Here is a 23,620-nt window from a genome sequence, read left to right on the forward strand (position 1 = left end):
CCTTTCATTTTTCAAGAGAAAGCACCATGTGAGCTTTTAGGGAGGGAGAAATAAATAAATCACACCCTAATGCCAGAGACTAGACTGGGTGCCTTTGACCTAAGTCTTCTAATTCCTGGCTTACTTTACTTTATATTTTCATGCTTATGTGAAAAAGATTCTTACTATTTCCATTGCTTTTCAAAAATTTTCTAGTTTACAAGCAGCACAGTCAATGCTTAATTAATTTTCTAAATATAGGACTTCTGAATCGAATTAAAAAGATTTGCTTTTGTTGGATGGGCTTCCCTTCTGCACCTTGGCTTAGCACTGAATTCCAAACCATCATCCAATAAAAATTAGAAAACACCATTAATTCCTGCCTTGAATGTTCACATGAGATACATTTTAAGAATCTGATAGAATTTGCACCTTCTGTAATTGATTTTATAAGATTCACTATGTAGGAAATGGACAGATTTTGACTTTTGAATATGTTTCCTTTGTATGCCTTTAAACCTAAAGGATATGTTATCTAATAATCTGGACTTTGTGTGTCACAACGTTTGAAAGTGAAAATAGGTATAGATAATTAGCATCTAGTGTGCTGGTGGTCTTTAATAAGGTGCAATTTTACCAGCCAGTGTTGAGAAAGTTTTGACTGTCACAATGGGGAGATGACAGCTGCTCCTGTGACAGGAAGCCAGGGATGCTGGTAGACACAGCACAGTCCACAGGACAGCTGCCCACCACAGGAATTATGCAGCCCCAAATGTCAGTAGTGCTGAAGCCGAGAAACACTGCTTCAAATTGAATAATCAAGATCTATACTTATTCCAACTCTCTCCAGTGAAGTAAGTGAATACTCTTAATTTTCCTAAGCCATGAGAAGTTTGTGACACTGAAGCTTCAGGAATGTGTTGGAAAAAAATGTGGGTTGTAGTTTTAAAAGATTCAGTGCACACTGGTTCTAACCTACAATGTTCAGGATGCAAAAAAGAGAAAGCACTTTGTTTCTAGACAAGAGCTCACTCTTTGCTTCACAATCTGTTTTGTCCAAGATAAAGAATAAGCTCATTGAAGAGAGGCTGCAACAAGCTTTATCCTCCCAGGCACTCAACTCCCAGGCCAAAGGAAGAAGTAGCTTCATTTTTTAATAATGAAATGCATTTCCCCTAACCATTCTCATTTTTTACATAATTAATTATAACTGCTCATTGTTAGCACTCCAGAGCCTCATTAATATCAGCATAATTACTCCCTTGTTATCAATTAACATTTCTGATGTTTGTCAGAAAGCACTGCAGTTTGAAGCCACCCGTGCTGAAGTGAAACATAGAGGTATCTATCAACCACAAGCCATGAGACTTGGAGTATGTTTCTTTAAAGAACAATTCATCATACATCTCATTAGAGGGTAATTTGCTGCATTTGAGATTTTTCACTAAATTGCCCTATAGTGGTAAAGTATTCCTCTGGGAAATGGTCCTTTGAAAGTATGCCAGACACACAGGACATACCTTCAGGTCCTATTCCTGTTGCAATTTGCTAGCCTGTAATCTTCTCAGGACAAAAGTGTCCCCCTAACTTTCACTGCTGTCAGGCTTTGCACAATCCTCATTAATGTTGCTGCATGCTGGAAACTGATACATACCAGCTTGTGCCACTCCAAACCCAGGGGGGCAGCTCCTGTGCTTCACACAGAACTCTAGATCGAGGTAGCGCCCTTCCTCGCATTCACACACACGGTTGTGGGTGCGATTGCACTCCTGCTTGACGTGCTGCAACTCCTTGCACACGGAGCTGCAATACAGACACTCTTCACTGGTGTGCCAAGTGTCTGTGTAGTAGTGGTCCGGGCAAGGGGTGCACAGGGTCTCCCGCCTTGCTGTACAGTGCTGCTTCAGGTAGGTGCCAGGAGGACATTTGTCACACATCAGCTGACGAGAGGTTTCTGGATCATAATGGAGATACTTTGGAGGAAGGGTTTCCTGCATGGTCCATTTAATGGAGATGTCCAGGAACTGGAAGTAGAAAGGGAAAGAACAGCCTTTTAGCATGGGAATAGGATCATTCTTTTCTGCAAAGGCAGCATTAGATGAAAGAAGCCCCTCACATCCTTAGTGCTAATGCCCTTCCTGTCCATTGAGTTGCACCCACAAAGTAAGTGCCTCCAGTAGCTTAACCTCAAAGACCAAGATTGTGGACACCTGCACCCCATGTTTTAGTAACAGCCCCACTTTCAATTTCCGCTTCCCCTAACATATACCCTGGGAAATAGCAGGCAATGATTACAGTATTTGAGCCCCTGCCATTCACATGGGAGACTGGACCACACTCACAGATCTTGGCTTCAGCCTTGCTGCATTTGGAGAGTGAACCAGAAAACAGAGGATCTCCCTCTCCCTCTCCCTCTCCCTCTCTCTCTCTCTCTCTCTCCTCTCTCTCCCTGGCATAAAAATAATTAATTTAAAAAAAATTAATTTAAAAATCAAAACCAAAGTAGGCAAGATATTCTAACCTTATGGAATTTGCAATCCAATTGGAAGAATAAGAAATTAAGTATATTATAAATAAATTATAGGTTAGTACATAAATATTGTAGAAAAAACAATGAGCAGAAAAGGAGACCGGGAACACTAAGGTTTGGAAGGTGGAGAGATTACAGTTTCTCAGTGGGGTGGACAAAGTAGCCATATTTAGGACTAGATGAAATATCTTTTAGTTTTCTATTTCTAAGACTTGATGATTTCAAATAGTGAAGTAAAGTGTTGTTGATATGTGAAGGTTCTTGATTACATAACAGGCATTCTTATCATTCATCCATTCATGCAACAAATGGTGCCAAATGCCTACTAGGGGAAGAATCTCAGCAAGAATATGCAGATAAGAGACACTGCCCCGCCCAAATATGCTTGGCATCCTCTGGAAAGAGATTTATGACTTTTAAGACCATATGGACCAGCTGTCTAGACTCTAAATGAATGTTGTCTAGAAAATTACGCCTCTTCAGGTCAATAGGGAAAAATCGTACAGAGCAGGGAGTGTTTCAGAAGTCTGCATATAAGGTCAGGAAGAGGTCTGGGTAGCAGGAGAAAGGATTTAATGGGCATGGGTGCTTTTTGAGAGGACAGCTCCATTTGGATATCTATCTGGTATTCTAGGCCCCAAAAGCTCTTCCAGGGAGAACTGAAGCAATTCTTCACACTAATTACAGTAAATACATGCTCAGCAAAACCAGTTTTATGTGTGTATAGGGGGTAGTTTGTTTGGTTTTTATTGTTTGCTTTTGGTACAGGGAACAACGCTGACTATTTTCAGGCTCTGGGGAGGCGGCAAATCAAAACATAATTTTTTCCAGGTGTTCTTCTTTGCAGAACTCAGGAAATTTCACAGAAACCCCCTGACCTAAAAAGATGTGCCAAGCTAAGTTAACAGAATTCCATTTGGAATTAGAGATGGCAAAGGTAAAAAATGGCCTTTTCCTTAAGTGTTTAGGAATTTTCATATAAGTAACTTCATTCACTTCTTACTGGAACATGGCAAGTATCTGACCTGATTGGACCTGATATGAGCCAATAAAACAAAGGAAAGGAACAAAACATGTCACGTGGCTCTCTTTATAGAAAGGAATTTTCATACAGAGACAGTGCTTTGATGTAAGGGACTCTAAACCAATGAAAAAGCAGAATGGAGTGCAACATTGAGGATGCTTGTGGTCATTTCAGGATTGCCTCTTGATCTGAAGGTTTCTGGAAGAAAGACTGAGCTCAACTTTTCCTAGGGCTTTTATTGGCCAAGTTGGAGTGAGTTCAAATTAAGAGAAAGAAATGGACCAGTGGTTGGTAGATACTCTGGTTTGACCTGTATCTTTCAGAAATAGATTGAATTCAATTAAAATCTATTAAGCATCTACAATTTACCAGACAGTACAGGATGAACTTAGCATATAGTGGTGCAAAAAATAGAGATGATCTTTGACTTCAGAGGCTCATTGTTGAGTGGGGAGGTAGGCAGCAAAAGAGGAGAAGCAATTACTTGTAATTATAAATAATGATCAATGCAATGAAAGAACCAAAGCAAGATTAAATAACTTAATGCACTGGAAGGTGATTTGACTCTATTATGAGCATCCTTCCAGGCTCATTGGGTGGATTTAACCCAAATATTTCTAATATCCTCAGTGCTTTGCTGACACAACTTGCTAAGACACTTGAAATCAAGGAGAAATACTTTTTTCTCTGGCTGTTTGCTTTAGATTTCCTGGAAAGCCACTTTTGAGGGTTCTGTTTGCTTGCAAGAAGCCTGACTCAGACATCCAGAAGGATTCCTTTATCTAGAGTACTACTGCTAAGTGAGGTATATATCCTAATAGGTTACAGTCCTGAAAGCCTCCCACTTCCCATGGAGGTACACCCTCCACGTGGATCAGGTGTGCCCATTTGTTCAACAGCACTGACTTTTTCTCTGTTTTCCAAGAGAGCTGAGGATGGGATTGGAATACCCAACTGATGGTACCTGTGTTCCTCATGAGAAGGAGCCCCACAGACACAGATTTGGTCAAGAATATTGATGCAGCTTATATTTTTCTAGGTTATTGGCCATGGTGTTTGTTCTTTGTAAATGAGTTGTCATTTAGTTAAGATACTGGGAAGCTGGGATGAAAGAAATTACATAGAAAAATAAATATTGTCGACTTAAGAATTAGTATTTAGTGAAGGTAATTTCTAAGGCTTTCATATGAAATTATATGCAAATCTAAAAATCAGAGAGCCTCAAGGAACTATAGACTTATTTTCAACAAATTCAATTAGGCCTCTGTTTTATCTGAAAATTTTCCACTTTGGTAAAAAAGACAGAACTCTGTGTGGCCAAAATTAGATGTTTAGGTCTCAATTTTCGGTTAGCCCCAATTCCCACACAGAATTTCTGGAATCAGTTACTGGATGGAGGACAAGCAGGACTAACAGAACCTTTCTTCTCAGCCCTTTCTCTTACTTTCTTTTGCCTTTTCTGGAAAAGCATTGAAAAAGTTGCCATACAACATAGCATTTTAACATTGGATATTGCCTTCTTTAGCTGATATTTAAAACCTATCAAGAGTTTTAAAATGAATTTCTATATAAGATTCAGTCCCAAATAACCACTGAATAAGATGTGAAAAACCCAGGACACATGTGTAGCTCTGTCTGCAGAAGCAGTAAGTGCTTTCTGCCAAAGAAGCCACTCTGTTTTGTTTTTTGTTTTATGTTGTGTGTGTGTATGTGTGTTTCACACTTGACTTCTACAGAAGAATTAAGTGGAATTACCCTTGTAGCTTTCATAGGTTGTTTTTTTTTTTTTCTTTCACCTTTCTCCCATTCTCTCTATCCAGAATTTGGTATACACTACTTGTGCTTGAAAAAAATCTCAAAGCCCTCTACTCTAGTACTTTCTACCAATCCAAGATTTCTCCCTGAAGCATCCTTTTATTGAAAGCACAGATAATGTTGCATCTGTAATAGATTTTTCCCTTTTCTCTCTTTCCATTTTTAATATTGGGAACTGTTAAATAATCTTCTATTTGCAGATGATGGTTGTGGGTAAAGATTGTGATAGCTTGAATGAGTTGTTCTCTAATGTCTTTTGTAGCTCAACCATCATACTATCGTTTGGTATGACAGTTAACTTAGCCAATGAACTTGGAAAAAAATGTCTTGCTCTAATCCTCTCCATACTTTTCATGCCACCTTGTTTATTTTTGAGACATTCCTTTATATGCAAACTCTCCACACTAATCTTCATTTTTTTTTGGATTCACCCATTCCTTCCATTCCATTTGTAAAATCATTTGATGATAGTTATTCCTTCTCTCTAGCAACTAGCTCATATTTGATTTCACCAGTAGAGCCTAAGCTTAACAAAAATCAGTTGAATGCATATTATTGAATCTTTTTTATGTTAATTGTACTTGTAACTACAATTAAGCAATTCAATGAAATATTATGTAAGCTAACTAACATGGTTATAGAAAAAAGAACTATTTTACTACAAAATATATTTGAATGCTTGGAATGTCTGGATAAAGATGAAACCTCCTCCTTCAAAAGAAAATCCAAAAAACAAAACACCAGCAAAATACATCCTAACAAAGAATTTGGAGGACATGTGACAACAATTAAAAAAATAGAGAAAATGTTTAGAAAGATTATGTCATTAATTATTGTCATAAATATGTGTAGCCTTCAAAACTAAATGGATGGGGGACCAGCATTTTGGTGCAATGGGTTAAGCCACCACTTGTGATGTCAGCATTCAATTATCAGAACACCAGTCCAAGTCCTATCTACCCTGCTTCCTATCCAGTTTCCTGCTAATGCACCTGGCAAGAGAGTAGAAGATGCCACTCACATACAAGACCAAAATGGAGTTCCTGGTTCCTGGTTTTGGCCTTGGCCAGACCAGGTTATTACAGTCATTGGGGAATGAACCAGTAGATGGAATATTCTCTCTCTCTCTCTCTCTCTCTCTCTCTCTCTCTCTCTCTCTCTCTCTCTTCCATCCCTCCCTCTCTCTGTTCCTCTGCCTTTCTAATAAATAAATCTTAAAAAAAAACTGAATCGGAAATCATATAAATAAGGGGTTTGTAGAAAACATAGGATGAAACTGTTAACATAGACTTCAAGAAAAGTCTTGACCATGTATCAAAATGTAGATGAATGGATATTTATTTAAATGCTTCAAGTCAAATAAAATATTTAAAATATATGTGTAAATTTTGGTATTAAATTCTCTAAATAGTTTTGCAATTACTAGCCGATATATTCAGCTGTTGGTCCTCCAAATATATAAACTTCTAATGATAATTCCCTGTTTTTAGGAAGCATGATGATATGGTAATGGTGGGTACAGGGAAGAGAGAAAAGTGGGTTCTATGTATATTAAATTCTCTTTTGTCTTTTCCATTCAAACATACACATATTAAACCCACTCTGCACCAGGCAGTGGATTAATTAATAATGTATATAATATTTTGGAGTAATTAGTACAAGCAAAATTCAATCCTAGATCATGTGGTATATAAGATGATTTATTTTGGTCAAATCCCTTTTATATCAAATAAATTCTTTTTTTTTTTTTTTTTTTGACAGGCAGAGTGGACAGTGAGAGAGAGAGACAGAGAGAAAGGTCTTCCTTTTGCCGTTGGTTCACCCTCCAATGGCCGCCGCGGCCTGCGCGCTGCGGCCAGCGCACCACGCTGATCCGATGGCAGGAGCCAGGTACTTCTCCTGGTCTCCGATGGGGTGCAGGGCCCAAGCACTTGGACCATCCTCCACTGCCTTCCCTGGCCACAGCAGAGAGCTGGCCTGGAAGAGGGGCAACCGGGACAGAATCCAGCGCCCCGACTGGGACTAGAACCCGGTGTGCCGGCGCCATAGGTGGAGGATTAGCCTAGTGAGCCGTGGCACTGGCCTCAAATAAATTCTTGTACTTATACTATCACTTTTATATTTTGTCCAAAAACAAGTGCTTATTTTTCATTAAGACTCGAGGGCACATAGTTAGGAAGTCACCAATATCAAGAGGTTTCCTGAAGTCTAGGTGAACTGACTATGGCTTTCCCTGCCTCTTGCTAAGACTAGTTTTTCTCCAAAGCTACTAAGCTGGAAACTTCTCAGATGGTAAGTGATTTGACTAGAACACTCTACTGGTGTATGTGTCTTCCTAGAGGACCAAAGGAGAATACACTTCCTCCAGCAAGTTTATTTTTACATTACGCAATGTAACCAGTCCCATACTACTGGGCTTGCTCTCTGGTATGCAGAACCATGAATGACCCAGTGGGTTTCCATTTATGGAAGATTCATTAAAAGCAGCCCACGCAAAGCTTGAAATAACCACTTGGTTTGGGAGTTCCTTTTGTAATTCCTCGTCATGATCTTTGCCACAGAGTGAACTATTTGAGGACTATCCAGAGTTAGCTAAACTTCTGGTCAGTTTGGAAACAATGCCATTTTATAGCCCATCTTACCCATGAAAGGAAACATCCTGATATATACCATAGTGAGTTTCCTAAATACTTCTTATAGAATAAATTATAAAGATTATTTAAAAATAAACTATTTTCTTGTATCAGTCCATTTGACTTTTGTTACAAATAGTCTTAAATCTTATAGTCTAGCTCCTCCCCATGTTTCTCATACTTTAAGTAATTAATTTATTTACCCATTTGGTAAACACTGAAAGAATTTCTATGCTCTGAAAATGTGGCTAAGTAATGTAGTTGAATAAGTTAATACACATCTAAAAGCTCACTCTGATGTAAAAAACTCATAAGTCACCCACTGCAAAGAATTGGAGGCAAATGAAATAAGAAACAAGACAAAGACAAGACTCAATGTAGAAACAGATCAGAAATTATGAGGGTCACCAGCGATGGAGAAGGGAAAAAAAAAATCATGTGTTGGCAGATTGCACTGGGAGGGGTGGAGCTATAAGAAGCAATTACAGAGCATGCCCATTAGGTATGTGGCACTGTAACAAATTACTGACAGCTGATAGTAATAGAAGAATTGGTTGGGTTGGGAACATTATCCATCTATGAGACTCAAGTGATAATATTTCATAGATGATAGGAAGCATGCAATGAGAACTCAGGATAGAGTCACAGCTGAATAGACAGCTTTCAAGTATATGAACACATAAATGGCTGTAGAAGCGGAGAGAGTAGCTGGCATCACTGAAGAAAACTGTTTACAAGAAAATAAGGGATAAACATATTAACTTTGGGAACTTACAGACATTTGTTCAATGAGATGAAAAAAGATTAGAGAAAGTGTCACAGAGAATTTCAGGAAGAATGTTAAGTAATAATAAGTTTTTTAAAAAATATTTATTTGAAAGAGTTACAGAGAGAGAGTGAGAGAGAGGAAGAGGGAGAGAAAGGTGGAGAAGGAATAGCTTCCATCCTCTAGTTCACTCCCCAGATGGCCACAGTGGCCAGGGCTTGGCCAGGCTGAAGCCAGCAGCCAGGAGCCAGGAGATTCTTCCAGGTCTCTCAAGTGGGTAACAGGGGCCCAAGCACTTGGGCTATCTTCCACTGTTTTTCTCAGGCCATCAGCAGGGAGCTAGAGAGAAAGAGTAGCAGCTGGGACATGAGCTGGTGCCTATATGAGATGCTGGTATTGCATGCCATGGCTTTATCCAGTATGCCACAACACTATCCCCAAGTTTTAAAAACATTCAACTTGATTGTTTAATAAGAGATTCAGATAAACTTGGTAAAAAATAAGGTTCCAGACAAGTGTGAGACATTTTTACATATGCTAATTACATCAGACATAGGAAATGAAAGATGTTTTGAGACAGCTTCATTTCTAGAGACATGTTGATGTTTCTTTAGTCGCAAGTACCATACCTAAAATGTGCTATAAGCTGATTATATACCCTACTCTTAATTATCTGCAAAAACAGCATTTGTGACTTGTTGATAAAATTAGTTTCAGCATTTTCCTAACTGGTGCCATTTTCTTATTCTAGTCCAAATGATTGAAGGCAGCTCCAGTGGCTTTGCTTTGAGGGATCAGATTTTAAAAAGGTATTTGTTCCCATATTCCTTAAATGCTTAGCATGGTGCCTTCCACATAGCAAGTATTCAATACATGTAATTTAATTGTGTTCAACTGAATAGATTAATTGAATACTTACTTGGTGTAATTAGAATCATTTGGGATCTTAAAGACACAGAGAATATCCATCATATAATGGATACATTTGCAAGGACAGGCACAGAGCCTGCAAGTTTTCCATCTTTAAAATGATAGTGATGACAGTCTTTGCCTGAAGTTTGAACATTTTTTTCAAAGCATCTCCCATCTCACATGACATTTTGCATGTGCCACTGCATTTGTAGGCAGCTTCCATTTTAAATGTGAACGTATGAAATAAGCAAGAAATTCACTACTGCTGCTGGTTGCCCACCTGAGAGTCTAACACAGTTTGGTCATTGTCACAACAGCCAGTCATTTGGCTGGGAATTTTGTCTCTAGGTAAGAAAGTAAGTGAAAATGAACCCAATACATTTATCTGTGCAGAACTGACTTTTTGTCAACAGGGGTGAGGAAACACAATTATGACTTATTAGATGAATCTATGAGTCAAATTATACATTATTTTGCTTCTTTGAGATGGAAAAACTTTCTCCTGGTGAAGTTTAACTTTCGGTATAATCTTTGTTCCCTTCAGAAGTTTCCTTTGTTTGACGGGAAGGTTTTAAATTAATTAGCAGTATCTTGCTTGTGTTCAGAATCAGTTCATGTTGTCAGGTCAGATTTGCTTATGATGCTTTGCTGCTTCAGAAGAGTTTTACAGACAATTAATATTTGACAGATTAATAAATAAAGGTGAGAAGGACCTCTGACCAAAAAGAACATGTAACACAGATAAATAACTTATAAATTTCCAAGGAAGATATATATAAATATTTTGGGTCCTAGATCTTAATATTTTAATTATTATCTTAATTATTTATAATTACATTAATTAAAAATATCTTAATTATACTAAACATAATCATCTCAAATTATATACACTATACTGAATATAATATATAAATTATATCGATATAAATATATTTATTATTTATGATTTTCTTAATATTTTTCTCCTGGATTTCTGTTAATCATGAAATTTGAGATATAATCTGAATTCTTGAAACCAACTCAACAGCAGAACCGGTTGCATTTTTCATTATAATTATCTCCATTCAGGCCCATTTGACAAGCACAGATAGTATCATTAGTTCAAGCTTTTCCAGCTGAAACCCACGATATTTTGGGCTCAGAATTGGCAATGCATTTTAATATGTTCATAGTTTGGAACATAAATTTTTAAATTCTATGTAATGCTATAGTGCTTTTCTTTGAAATAATACATTGTTCATACCACCGTATGAATCTCTTTAATTACTAATGACCTATATTGTAGCACAGTCAACTAATGGCTAAGGGAAGTTAGGTAAAAGATAAGAAAAGCCATGGTGGTTATGAAATATAATAGAACCTTGAAGTACAAATGGAATAAAACAGCATTTGAGTTACATGTGTTGATATTTACTGCATGCCAATGATGTATGAAACATGCTACATGTCCTAAGTGATTTGATAAATAATAGTCATATAATAAACTATACTCCTATTATATAGCAAACTGTATAGTAAGCCCTATCTTCTCATGCTATGAACATCCAGCCACTCCAAACCTTTCGGAGGATATGTGAGTATCCTCATTTTGTTAATGAATAAAGTGAGTCTTAGTAGTTAAATGATTTGTCAAATGCCACAGTACTAGCAGACTTTCAAGCTGGAATTCAAATTCTACCTGTTCTAAACAAATCTTTTAACCATCAACTCTTCTCTCTGGGGATTTATTGTCTTTTGAAAGAGACAAACATATAAATGATCAACTGTAACACAATATAATTGGCCTCCAATTTCATCCATGTTTCAAATAACAAAATTCCACCCTTTCTTAGGGAGGAATAGTATTCCATTGTCTATCTGCATCACATTTTCTGTATTCATCAGTTGATGGAAGTTACTTAGTTTGTTTCCCCTTGTTGGCTACTGTGAACAGTGATTTAATAAACATGTCAGTGTAGATATCTTTTGGACAGACTGATTTCATTTCCCTTGGACATATACCTACTAGGAGGTTTGCTGAATCACCTGGTAGGAAAATTTAATGTGACCAACCTTCTCTCTACATATAAATCTATCATCTATCCATCCCTCCTTCTATTTATCCTGGTGAATAAATTATTCTCCCTTCCTCTCTTGTCCTGGAATGTAGTGTTCATGCAGCCTCTCTGGAAGATGATCCTCTGATATGGGGCCATCAGTGCACTTTATACTATGCTGTAACTTCTCAGTAATTCATACCCCCAAATTTGTTTCTTTGTAAAATAAAGACAGTATTCTAAAGAATTTTTGTGAAAACTAAGTGAAATATTATGTGTGACATGCATATATAGTAACTATTCTAAAAGTGACTAGGTCTTTCTATTTTATGGTTTGCTTATTTTGGGTTGGCTTATAGATTAAAGGTGTAGATGAATAGATGAAGATGAAGTAACTTCTACAAAGGAAGAGTCAGTAAGAAACAATGAGGAGAAAAAGCATGCTCTCTTGCTATACTTACAGAATAGGATAAACTAATAATCTGAAAGCATAGATTGTTATCATTCATGATACTTTTTCTTCTTTTATTTGAAAGGCATAAAGGTGTGTGGGGTGGGGATGGGGAGAAGAGAAGGTATCTTCCATCTATGGGTTTACTTCCCAAATGTTCATAGTAGCTAGGATGGGGTCAGATCTATAATAAGGGCTGGGAACTCAACTCCAGTCTCCCAGCGGGGTGAGAGGGACCCAGATCCTTGTGTTATCATTTGCTACCTCCCTTGAGTGCAATTAGCAGGACATATGAACCAGCACCGAGAGACAAACCTAGGCACTCTGACATGGGAACTGGGTATCCCAGTGGCATCCCAACCACTATGCCAAAAGCTTCCCCTTGGTCACTTGTGATTTTCAAATGCTTTTTGAAGTCCCTGCCCTTCATTGATCAGTCATAACTAGAATTTGGCTACTGAATGAGTCAGGACTGTTTGGTTTTTATGTTGTAGTAGTAAATAATGACATAATATCAGTGGCTTAAATAACAACAAAGATTTATTACTCACTCATACTACACTCCCTAGTTGGCCTGTGGAAACCTCTTAGCTGTCCAGGACCTAGGATAATATAGAAGCTGATATCTAGAAAACAGCTTATTTGTTGTAGAGGAAGGAAAGAGGGGTACAAATAAAACTTCAGGGTGCTGTACATCCTCAATTGAGTACTTTAGTTTGGACATGACACCATTTTAACTCAGAAGTCACTGGTTAGAACTATTCATATCCTGCCCCATCCCATCCTTACCAGAAGGAACATAAGAAGTACAAGAGTAATTTTAAAAATATATGAATATGCAGCTGGCATTTGGTACAAGTGTTAAAACTCTTCTTTGGACACCCACATCTCAAGTTGGAGTGCCAAGGTTTGAGCCCAGGCTCTGCTTTCCATTCCACTTTCTGGCTAATATGTACCCTGGGAGGCACCAGGTATAGTAGGCTCCTTGGAACCCACAATGGACATCTGTATTGAGTCCCTGGCTGTTGTGGGCATTTAGGGAGTGATGAATCAGCAGATAGAAGATTTTCCTCTGTCTCTGTCTCTTTGCCTTTCAAATGAAATGAAAATAAACAAATTATAAAAAGAAGTTCATGGAAAAACGGAATCAAAAGACATGTTTATTTTGATGCAAAAACAATTCTGAAATCCAAGCATAACTTTTTAATAATTTGCATAGCCACAAACTTGTAAAAGAACCCCTCATACTGTCCTACAAAGTTTCTGGATGGAGAAGAGCTGAGAACAGCACTACTATGCATCCTTCAATAAACATCACACGTGTTTCCTACTGCACATTTACTTTAGCACAGTCCAGTTGATTATTTTTGCCTTTTTGTTGTCCATTAAAAGAAGAGACAAGAAACTGAGTGTGGGAGCAGAGGTCTTCTGTCTATCAGCTTTTGTATTACTCAAATGCAGTTTTTAATGGTCATGCCAAGCTACCCATTACCATGCTTATTATGCCTGAAGGTTTGACATTTACTCCAAAGAGCAGTGTGCAGTTTCAAGTACTTCTTTGTGAATACAAATTCAAAGAAAATTCTGCTCAATGAGTCTAAGGAGATTGCTAGTGACCATAATTAGACCTCTTCAGTAAGTCCTGAGGGAATGTCTTAGACTTGGCCTTAACTAAATGGAATATGAAAAATATACATATTAACAACTTCTATGCATATGAGCTAAAGACAAGAAGGATGTTTCAGAATGAGAAAATATTTTTTGGCTGTAAAGAAGAATCTGGGATACTAAAACATATGTCATACCACCTAAAAGTAGGTCGTATTTCAAAAGCTGCTTCCTCTTGTGGTCTCCATGACTCAAATAGGATTTCTTACACATGAATGAATGGGGCAGAAAAAAACCCAGACAATTGCAACAAGATCAATGATATGAAGATATTCATGGAGTGATGTTTTCATATTTTAAACTGTTCATTTTTGAAAGGCAGAGAGAGACAGAGAGACACACAAGAGAGATCATCTATCCACTGGCTCACTCCCCAAATGCCTGGGACCAGGCTAACACCAAGAGTTCAGAGTTCAATTCATGTTTCCAATGTGGGTCACAGAGACCCATGTATTTGAGCCATTTCCTACTGCGTCCTGAAGTGCAATTAGCAGAAACCTGGAGTTGGAAGAGGAGCCAAGACTCGAACCCAGGGACTCCAATATGGGATACAGGTATCCCAAGTTGGGTATTAACCACCACACTAAAAGTTTACCTGGAGTAATAGTTTTTTAAAAGATTTATTTCTTTGCTTGAAATAGTTATGGGGCAGAATGGGAGAAGGAAGGGATCTTCCATCTGCTCGTTCACTTCCCAAATAGCCACAACAGCCAGCGTTGGGCCAGGACAAAGCAGGAGCCAGGAATATTTTCTGGGTGTCTCACATGATTGGTAGGGTCCCAGGCACTTAGGCCATCCCCCTCTGCTTTCCCAGGTGCATTAGCAGGAAGCTAGATCAGAAGTGGAGCAGCTGGAACATGAACCAGGGTTCATATCAGATGCTAGGTCACATACAGCAACTCGACATACTATGCCACAACGTTGGCCCCTGGAGTAATATTTTTATAAATAAATATAAATATTTATATAAATAAATAGCTGATTTTTGCATCTGTGGAATGGGAAATAATGCATAAAACTTTTCTTTTTCAATTCTAATGTCAAAAATCTAAAACTCAAGCAGAATTTCCATCACCTGACCTAAAAACTTCTATTTTAGACTTGTGGGAACTCAGACCTTAGAGAAGTGAAATGATTGATGGAACCCTAGAGACTAAGACAGAAATGAGAGCTTTTGCCTCCTGTCTGCCATTGCCCTCACAAAGTAGTGTCATTATACCATAAAATTAAATTCCTACATTATTCTACTTTTTTTGGTGGTTGTTGGTCAGGCCAGGGAGACACTGATGCAAATTGATGATGGGGCAACTTTGTGAAAATAGAAGACTAATATCTATTTTTTCTAAAAATTTTGAACAAAAAAGTAATAATAGATTTCTGGTTTTGAACAAGCAAATATAAGAACATGTGTGAGAACAAGAGCAAGAACAAGAGGAAGACCAAGAGTAGAATAGACACAAGAACAACAGAATAAAAGCAAAGGAAAGGCCCAGAAATAACAAGCTTTTGTTCTTGAAAAAAGAAAATCCAAGAACATGAGTGAAAGCAGGAGCAAAACCAGGACTAGGACTAAGACGAAGAAAGAAGAAAGTTTTGTTACTGAACAATGTTTTGGAATGAGAAAGAAATATTTTTAATAAGAAAATTGCAAGGAAATAGAAGGTTTTAGATTGAAGATCAGAGAAGAAATCGAATTCACCACAGACAGTCAAAAGCTTAGATGAATCAATGTCTTATTTTAAATTTAAATTAACATTGATACCAATTTTTCCATTTTACAGTTGATATTGAGTCTTTTACAGAAAATACTGCCAAGGTGGAATGAATTGAAATAAAAATCTGAAGACTATTCTTCTATTACTTAAGAATATGCTTAAAGAAAATTAATACTTTACAGGACTAAGACTATCATTCTAAAAAGGTCAATTTTTAAAAATCACAACAAGAACGTGATAAATCTGGACCATTAACATCACATCAGTCTTTTGGAAGGACTTCAGGAATAGCATCCTCTCTCCATTCATGATCTGACTGGTTTAGGTGCTTTTGAGAAATTGGTGAAAAAAAAAAAAAATCTACCCAAACACCTAGGAAATGATGTCATCCTGTAGTTGGGAGAAACCATTTTAGTGTGTCTGCAGACTGCCCTGGCCTGGGAACATTAGAGAGGCCAGGTAAATGTGAGGAGAGTGGGTACCAAGCAGCTTCTTACCTAACGAGTAGTAATCCTATTCTCGTCTCTTACAACTGTCTCAGAGAATTCTTTTCTTAGACTTTCTATGCGAGTTACCCCAAAATATTCTGTGGTAGTGAGTTCCAAAAACTAATTACATGTCACATAAAAATACTGTCCTTGTATCTATTTCAAGTTGGCCATACCTCACTCTTTCTTCTTGCCTGGATAGTTTACAGATGTTGCTAGGATTTCCGATTCACTAGTTCCTGCTATTGTGGGTTGCTAAGTTTTACTTTGACTTTTGTTTTCTTTTCTAACCATGGCTGCTATTGCTGTTCGTATTTGCGTTTTGTTTACCAGACTATCAATATCAGAAATATGCTCTGCGGGTAGCTTCACCCTCCCCCCTCCTCTCCTACGAAATCATCTTTCTCTGTGGCTCTAAAAAAATCTTCTCTAGGCCAGTGACCCAGATTTTTATCTCCAGCCCAGGATTCTCCTTTGCTATGAAATTGTTCAAATCTAAATATCTGCTGGGTATCCCTATTGGGGTGTTTTACAAACATATACAACTTATCAAACCAAAAATAAAACATGTGATGCCTAAACCTAGTGGCTAGCACACAATCCAACCAGAGGGGAAGGACAGAAATCTGTTCATCTGAGCTTAGATTGCATCTCCACAGATAAAGATATGAATGTTGCTCATTTTTGTGGCTTGCTTAAAAATAAAATTTCATAAAGGTATTGATATGAACCTTTATAGTGGAAATATAAAGAAAAATATTTAATATATTAGCATGCATGTATAATGTTAGATTTAAATTTTGAAAGCTAAATACTGTTGGAACATCCATGGAAATTACTAGTGGATTTTTCAACATCCATTGCTCCTTCAACTCAATAAATACACACTTAGTATCTGGTACTCTGAAGGTCTGGGCGTTACAAATGAGTAAAATGAAAATCTGTGCTTGCAAAGACCTCATACTTTGTTTCCCACAGAAGGGTGCTGTCCCCTATGAGAAGTTCTAGGTATTTTTAGGGCATTTTTAGGGTCATTATGAGTGTTGCCACTAGGTGCCCTGAATAATCAAGAATCATCCCACTACCCACAACACTCACACATCCTATTGACAACTGTGTAAACAATTTAAGTGAAAAAAAAAAACTATTTATAATTATCTTAGCATACATTAGATCCCAATTTTATTTAGATGCAAACTATTTCAGATGTGGTTGTTATACTAAATGAATATCTCGGGAATTTCACAACATAAAATTTGACAGTAGATTGGACTTTGTTTTTTGCTTGTCTGTTTTAGCTTCTCTAGCACCAATTATTTACTATTTGGGGAAAATCTTAGCAGCAAAGCCTGTACTGTTCAAGTCACCAGTGTGATACATGCGCCCAGTCTTCATTTCCGATGGTGTACTCATGGTAATTCCACATAAAGATGCTAGCGGATCACTACTGCTTTATGTTTTCTAGTGACATTTATTTTATTATAAATTACTTTCCTTTTACTACTCCTTTATAGAATTGTTATGACAATATATTGATTTTTTAAAATTATATGTGTAGATAAAATACATGTACTCTGAATTTCATTTCAGGAGAGCAAGGAAGTTGTTACAAAGGATTTATTATGAAAGTACATGACAGAAGCCAGATATAATGGAGAGCTATTTCCCTGCAGGGTGAAACATACAAGTACACTGATAATTTTGACATTCTGCTTCATCATAGCAACATAAGAGACACTCAGGCAACATTAGTCAAGGCTTATGAGTAATACAAGCATTAATTTGTATACAACTTTCTTTTTTATTCTCAATATTTTTTGTGGGGGCGCTTCAAAGGACAGAGTCAGGCTAAAGGAAACGCTTGGTTAAAGAGATAATAAGGAAAATAATGTTTTTCTCAGAAAGCTTTCATTCAAACAGAACAGGAGTTCAGGGGCCTGACGCAACACCTGGAAGCCAAGCTAAGGGCTAGGAGAAATTGAGAGTCCCTTTGGTGCGCCTTTGATGAACACTACCATAGCTCTTCTGCTAGAGCTAACTAGAGAACAATCTGGCACAGAGTGCTTTCTGTGAGTTTGACAAGTGTGGTTTTACTTTAGGAAGTAAAATTAAAAACCAGATTGAAATTAAGAGCTGTTGCTAGGCAACACAGGCACAAAAGGTTGCTGTGGACAGGGGTTAGGACTGTCTGGGACCTAGTATAGGTCAGATTCTCCTAGAAACTTCAAAGGTTTCATTCTCTGAAGAAAGAAGGCTAGGAAAACACAAACTCAGTGACTGTGGAGGACAGCAAAGCAAAATGAGCGACAAAAATCAGACGCTATAAAGGCCATATGCTAAAGGAGGACAGTTTCCTTGGAAAAAAAAAAAAAAGCGACTCCTTCCCCATACCCACACCCTTCCACCCAACTCCTGGTATCTAAATAAGAACTCAGAGTTTCAGTCTGAAAACTCCTGTGGATGGTTCTGGCACTAGATGATGGGGAGTTTCAGCCCATTAAGGGGAAGGCGTAGGCCACCATGTTCCCAGTGCATCAGGTCGTTCGTAGGCAACCGTGAAAGAAATGTCTTGGTGTTGTTACTCTCTTCCCTTGCAGAGCGAATCTGCACTTGATGACATTATTGAGCATCCCAGGAAAGCCTATGACCCTGGCCTTCGTCCTGATGATGGCATTTACCCACTCTGTCACTGCTCACCCACCAGCGTATCCTCTGCTCTCACAAAAGGAATCTAGAGTATCTAGAATTCTACTTCATCATGCAGTGTTACTTGTCTTACTTCTTGGATCCAGGACATCTTATTATGTCTCCTACAACGAGACAACCTACCTGTCCTTCCAGCTTAGAGTAAATGGTCAATTCTTCCTCCTGTGAATACCATGCACATAGACAGTTCACTTGGCTCTAGGTTGCCCTATCGTTCTCTGTGAGTGTAGTGCTCGAAACTGGTGCTAATGTGGAACAGGAACTTTATATGGCAGTGGATATACATATATCATTACTGCCATGTCATTGAAAAGAAAACTAAATCTCAATGGAGAAGCAACTGGGCCACAGTGTTCTCTCAGGTAAGTGGTAGTACTGGGATTTGAATTTTGGCCCATCTGATAACTGCTGTTACTGCAACCTCCCTTACTAAGTCTTGGAGAGTAAGATCTTTTATATTCCCAAGTCACCTAGTACTTCCTCTTTTATAACTTAATTATGTATACAACTCCTTGACCAACGTCTGCCTTCTCCAGTACGCTGTGAGGACCATAGGAACAGGAATACTATTTATCTTGTTTTTCACTATAGCATCCCTAGCGCACAGAATCAAATATCTTAATGCTTCCAGTTCCTGGAACTGCACTTCAGTGATTACAAAAGGACATCCGAACTCTTTATGTGTAAGGATGAAGTGTCCGTTTCCAGTCATCTATAAAATAAAGTCAACTGCAGAAACTAAAGAAAGGGAACGTGAAATCCTTCCCATTTACAGTATTTACAATGTCCAAATATATATGAAGTCTTCTCTTCTGGTTATACTGAGCCACCAAACATGTACTGACCTTTCTTTACAGAGCATATATATATATAATATGTCTATTATTTAGGAAGAGTTATTAGGAGCACAAATTATTTTGTAGAAATTCTGAAAGTTAGTCTATGCCCATACCACCCTAAATGCGCTGGATCCCATCTGCTCTTGGAAGCTAAGCAGGATCTAGCAAAGTTAGTACTTGGATGGGAGAAATCCTAAAATTTATAAGACACTGATAGTTTAATATCAATTAAACCTTTGACAAAATACTAAGCACTGGGAAGAATAAAATTTTTCCTGTATTAATTGCAAAATTATCGACATGAGCCAAAAATTAGAATTAGTAGATCAATTGTGTTATATCCATGCAGTAGAGTACTATACAGCAATGAAAATGGAATAACTATTATACTTCTAACAGTGAAAATAAATCCCACAACAGAACTTTGATTGAGTGCAGCCAGACACAAAAAAGTACACAAAGTCCATTTACATAAAGTTCCAACACAAGCAAAACACGTCCATTGTTCAGTTTAGGATGCTGATTATGCTGGCTAGGAACACAGAGTGGCAGGGACAGGGCGCCTCCAGGTTGCTGTAATGCAGGTCTTGTTCTGTGCACCAGCTCAAAAGTGCTCACTTGGAGAAACGTCATTAGACCCTTAGGGCTTGTGCAGTTCTGTGTGTATTATGTTTTAATAATGATTTACTTAAAAAAAGTTCTCTTTACTATCCATATTGATAGTTATCAGTCCATCTAACAAAACTATGTGTAAACTCCTGTCCAACACACCTTTTCTTTAGTGACTTGGCTGTTTATTTACTTACTTGAGTTTTCCAGGACCTACACGGACAACTCCCTTATTAAACTGCAGTTAATAAGTGTGTGGGGTAGGAGAGAGAGAGAGAGGGATGGAAGGAGAGAGGAGAGATCTTTTCTCTGGGGCCAGTTCTTCCACATCTCCCCTCATACTTGCATAGCGAGACTAAAGATGTATCCCATCATATTCACCGCCTCCAAACATGTATAGTAGTTATAATAGTTTTTAAAAGACTGCTCTTCCCTTCCGATTCACCAAGGGCAACCATTGCCAGTAAGAATAATGATAAAATACAGCCCAAGCCAATGAAGCAAAGATAGTATAAATTACATGAGGACTTGAATAATCTGAGCTGAAGAAACAGCAAATAAAATGAAAAAAAAAATCAGTGAAAGAAAAAAGATCTACATCTGCTCTCCAGGTCCATAAACTCAGCAGGAATTTAGCTGCAGAAAAGCGACGCCCTAGGGGAAGCACTGTACAGGTAAAAGGTTTCCTGTTGCAGCCGGACCCCAAATCCAGCAGAGAGAGCCAGGGGCGCTTCCTCTCCCCATCCGTGCGCCGGGACGTCCGGGGACCAGGTGGCACACAGCCTCCTGGCACCCGCGCGTCCCCCGGGGCCGGGACTCACCACGAGCGCGCAGCACAGCAACTTGTTCATTATGGTCCCCGGGAAACCTCAGGCTCTCGGGCAGCGGCGGCGGCGGCGGTGGCGGCGGCGGCGGGGCGAACGCGAGGTGCGTCTGTGCAGCCCGTGCACTGGTCACGTTATATATAGCAACGGGCCGACAGGAAGTATCGCCTGCCTTTGATCCGTCATTTTTCTTCCTCGGTCCAAACTTGGCACCTTTCCTTTTTAGGAACCTCGGGCGGGAGCGGTGGGGGAGGTCAGGGGGGCGTGCGGAAAGCTCTGGGTTAACGCTTTCTCAGCCAGGGTGGAAAGATTCCTCCCAGAGAGGTGGGGCGTGGTGGGGCAGGGATGTCTGGTCCCTAGGACAGGGAGGGGGAAAAATCCACGAGGCCGAGGAACAAACAAGGCAGCCGCTGTGTCCGCGCGGCTGGCTCTGAGGTTTCTCGGCCTCTTCCCGCCAGGGGCCGGCCTCCTGGCAGCCGCAGCGGCGGGGACAGGGCTGGGCGCGCGCTGGGGAGCCGCTGGGCTGTGTCTCCTCCACCCGGAGCGTCTCACTCGGCCAACATCCTGACGCAGCTGGAGTGCGTCCCAGACACTTTGTGCGCTCGCGGGGGGAAAGCTGTGAGTTTCCGCCTTGTTCCGTCGTCTGACCCTCTTCTTTGCGGGTTCTGAGAGCTCAAATAACAAGGCCTCTCTTTGTATGGCGCAGCCTTTGTCTGCGTGCGAGGATGGGGCGGTTGCAGCCATTAATCTTCAGGGTTCCAGACCCTGTGGAAGGAACTCCTCGAAGTCATGTGATTGACTCTAAAGCCTGTACTTTTCCCCCATTCACTTCTCCTTGCCCGGAGTAGTCGGAGCCAGAGAGAAGCTGCAGAGTACACACCTACTGCCTCGTGCAGGAAAACCAGTGCCGGCCACTGCCTTCGTGGCTGCACGGATCGAGATCAAAGAGGGCTCTTGGTGCCCTTAGCGTCCTGCACACTCCTCCTTCATGCTTGCTCCGCTGTCCCTGAGCAATTGACCGTAGTTAGGCATTTTGACATGAAAGATTCAGGCCACCCCTTCGGTCCCACCAGCCGCTTTTCTGGGAGCGGGACATGGTGACTTCTGAAGTGTATTCCCATTCCAAGGTCCTGCAGGTCACAGATGATAGGATCCTCAGATTGTTACTAAAAGTCTCTGTTTAGACGTGGCTGAGAAAGTCCCTGTACAACCAACTTCCCTATCCGTGCCAAGTGGTCAGTTACAGAAGTATGTCTACCGAGAAGAGCAAATTCCGCTTTTCTCCACGGCCAGGGAGAGGAAGGTGGCAAAGCAGCAAAGGGGCCTCTTGGAGAGGGCGTCAGGGTCATGTGTTGCTCCTCCGAGTGGACACTGCTGCACCAAGAGTTCAAAGTACACCCATAGACCCGGGGGAGAAGACTGGGAGGAGAAGATTGCCAGCTGCTTCGCCTTATGGATTACAGCAGACAAGGACCCACCCCAGGACAGGAACTGAAGCGCATACTGCTTTCCACGCTGAACCCGTGAATGAACAACCGTGGGTCAGTGAGTGAAGCAAAGCTGCCCGGGGCGACCCGGCCCTCACATCGTGAACTTCAGTTTTGACATCTGCAACCTGAGGCACTAATGCTTAGACTTACTGAGGGCCTCAAGGAAACCTACAATCAGGAGGAAGGCACTTCCTAATAGCAGCGTGGCTGTTTTTGTGAGGGTGATGTTTGTCTCAAATACTATTTCAAGGCATGTTCCTCCAAACATAATATGTCAATGTGTCCGATGGGTCCTTGGAGAAAACTGACCAAGGATGGAGTCCTGCAGTGTTAACCCTGGGAAAGGCTCGTGTTTCCCTTGCCTCAGTTTCCTCATCAGTAAGATTAAAAATAATACTAATGCAGGCCGGAACTGTGGCACAGCGGATTAAAGCCCTGACCTGAAGTACCGGCATCCCATATGGGCGCCATTTCAAGTCCTGGCTGCTCCTCTTCTGATCCAGCTCTCTGCTATGGCCTGGGAAAGCAGTAGAAGATGACCCAAGTGCTTGGGTCCCTGCACCCCCGTGGGAGATCCAGAGGAAGCTCCTGGCTCCTGGCTTCGGATTGGCAAAGCTCTGGCTGTTGTGGCCATCTGGGGAGAGAACCAGCAGGTGGAAGACCTCTCTCTCTGTCTCTGCCTCGCTCTGTAATTTTGCCTTTCAAATAAATAAAATAAATCTTTTAAAAAATACTGATGCTGCAGATACATGAGAGCAAACAAATGCAAATATTTTTCAAAGAAGTCAAAAAAATGATAGTCACTAGTGGCACCAGTTGTATAGTAACTCAGCACAATGCCTGGCCCACAGGAAGAATTATACTCATGATGGTTCTGGAGAGTAGCACATACTGGTCTTCGGTTGCAGGCGTCTGGATTTGAGCCCCAGCCCCGCTTCACCCCAATCCTGTGGCCTCAGACAACTTGTCTCACCTGTTTGTGTTCTCATTATCTGCACAATGAGGATGATAATTTCATCTACCTTGTAGGATTATAAAAGGTAATTTTGAGGATTAAATTAGATAAACATGTAAATTAGATAAAACATCTAAAATAGTGTCTGGCACATAGTAAGTGCTTATTAAATGTTGATTG

The 23,620-nt window shown here is 39.7% G+C and overlaps 2 protein-coding genes across 4 annotated transcripts in view; one reads left to right on the forward strand and one right to left on the reverse strand.

Annotated features, from left to right (window-relative positions):
• Positions 1–21,828, reverse strand: part of TNFRSF11B (TNF receptor superfamily member 11b) — a 30,237-nt gene extending 8,409 nt beyond the window's left edge. The window contains exons 1-2 of the mRNA XM_002710603.5: positions 20,993–21,828; positions 1,634–2,003 (exon numbers count right to left, since the gene is read on the reverse strand). Of these exons, the coding sequence (XP_002710649.1) occupies positions 1,634–2,003; positions 20,993–21,022 (400 nt within the window). The 5' untranslated portion in view covers positions 21,023–21,828. The remainder of the gene's footprint in view (positions 1–1,633; positions 2,004–20,992) is intronic.
• Positions 1–23,620, forward strand: part of COLEC10 (collectin subfamily member 10) — a 231,954-nt gene that overhangs the window by 29,476 nt on the left and 178,858 nt on the right. The window lies entirely within an intron of this gene.

The sequence above is a fragment of the Oryctolagus cuniculus genome, chromosome 6 (genome assembly GCF_964237555.1).
Source record: "Oryctolagus cuniculus chromosome 6, mOryCun1.1, whole genome shotgun sequence".
Lineage (NCBI taxonomy): Eukaryota > Metazoa > Chordata > Mammalia > Lagomorpha > Leporidae > Oryctolagus > Oryctolagus cuniculus.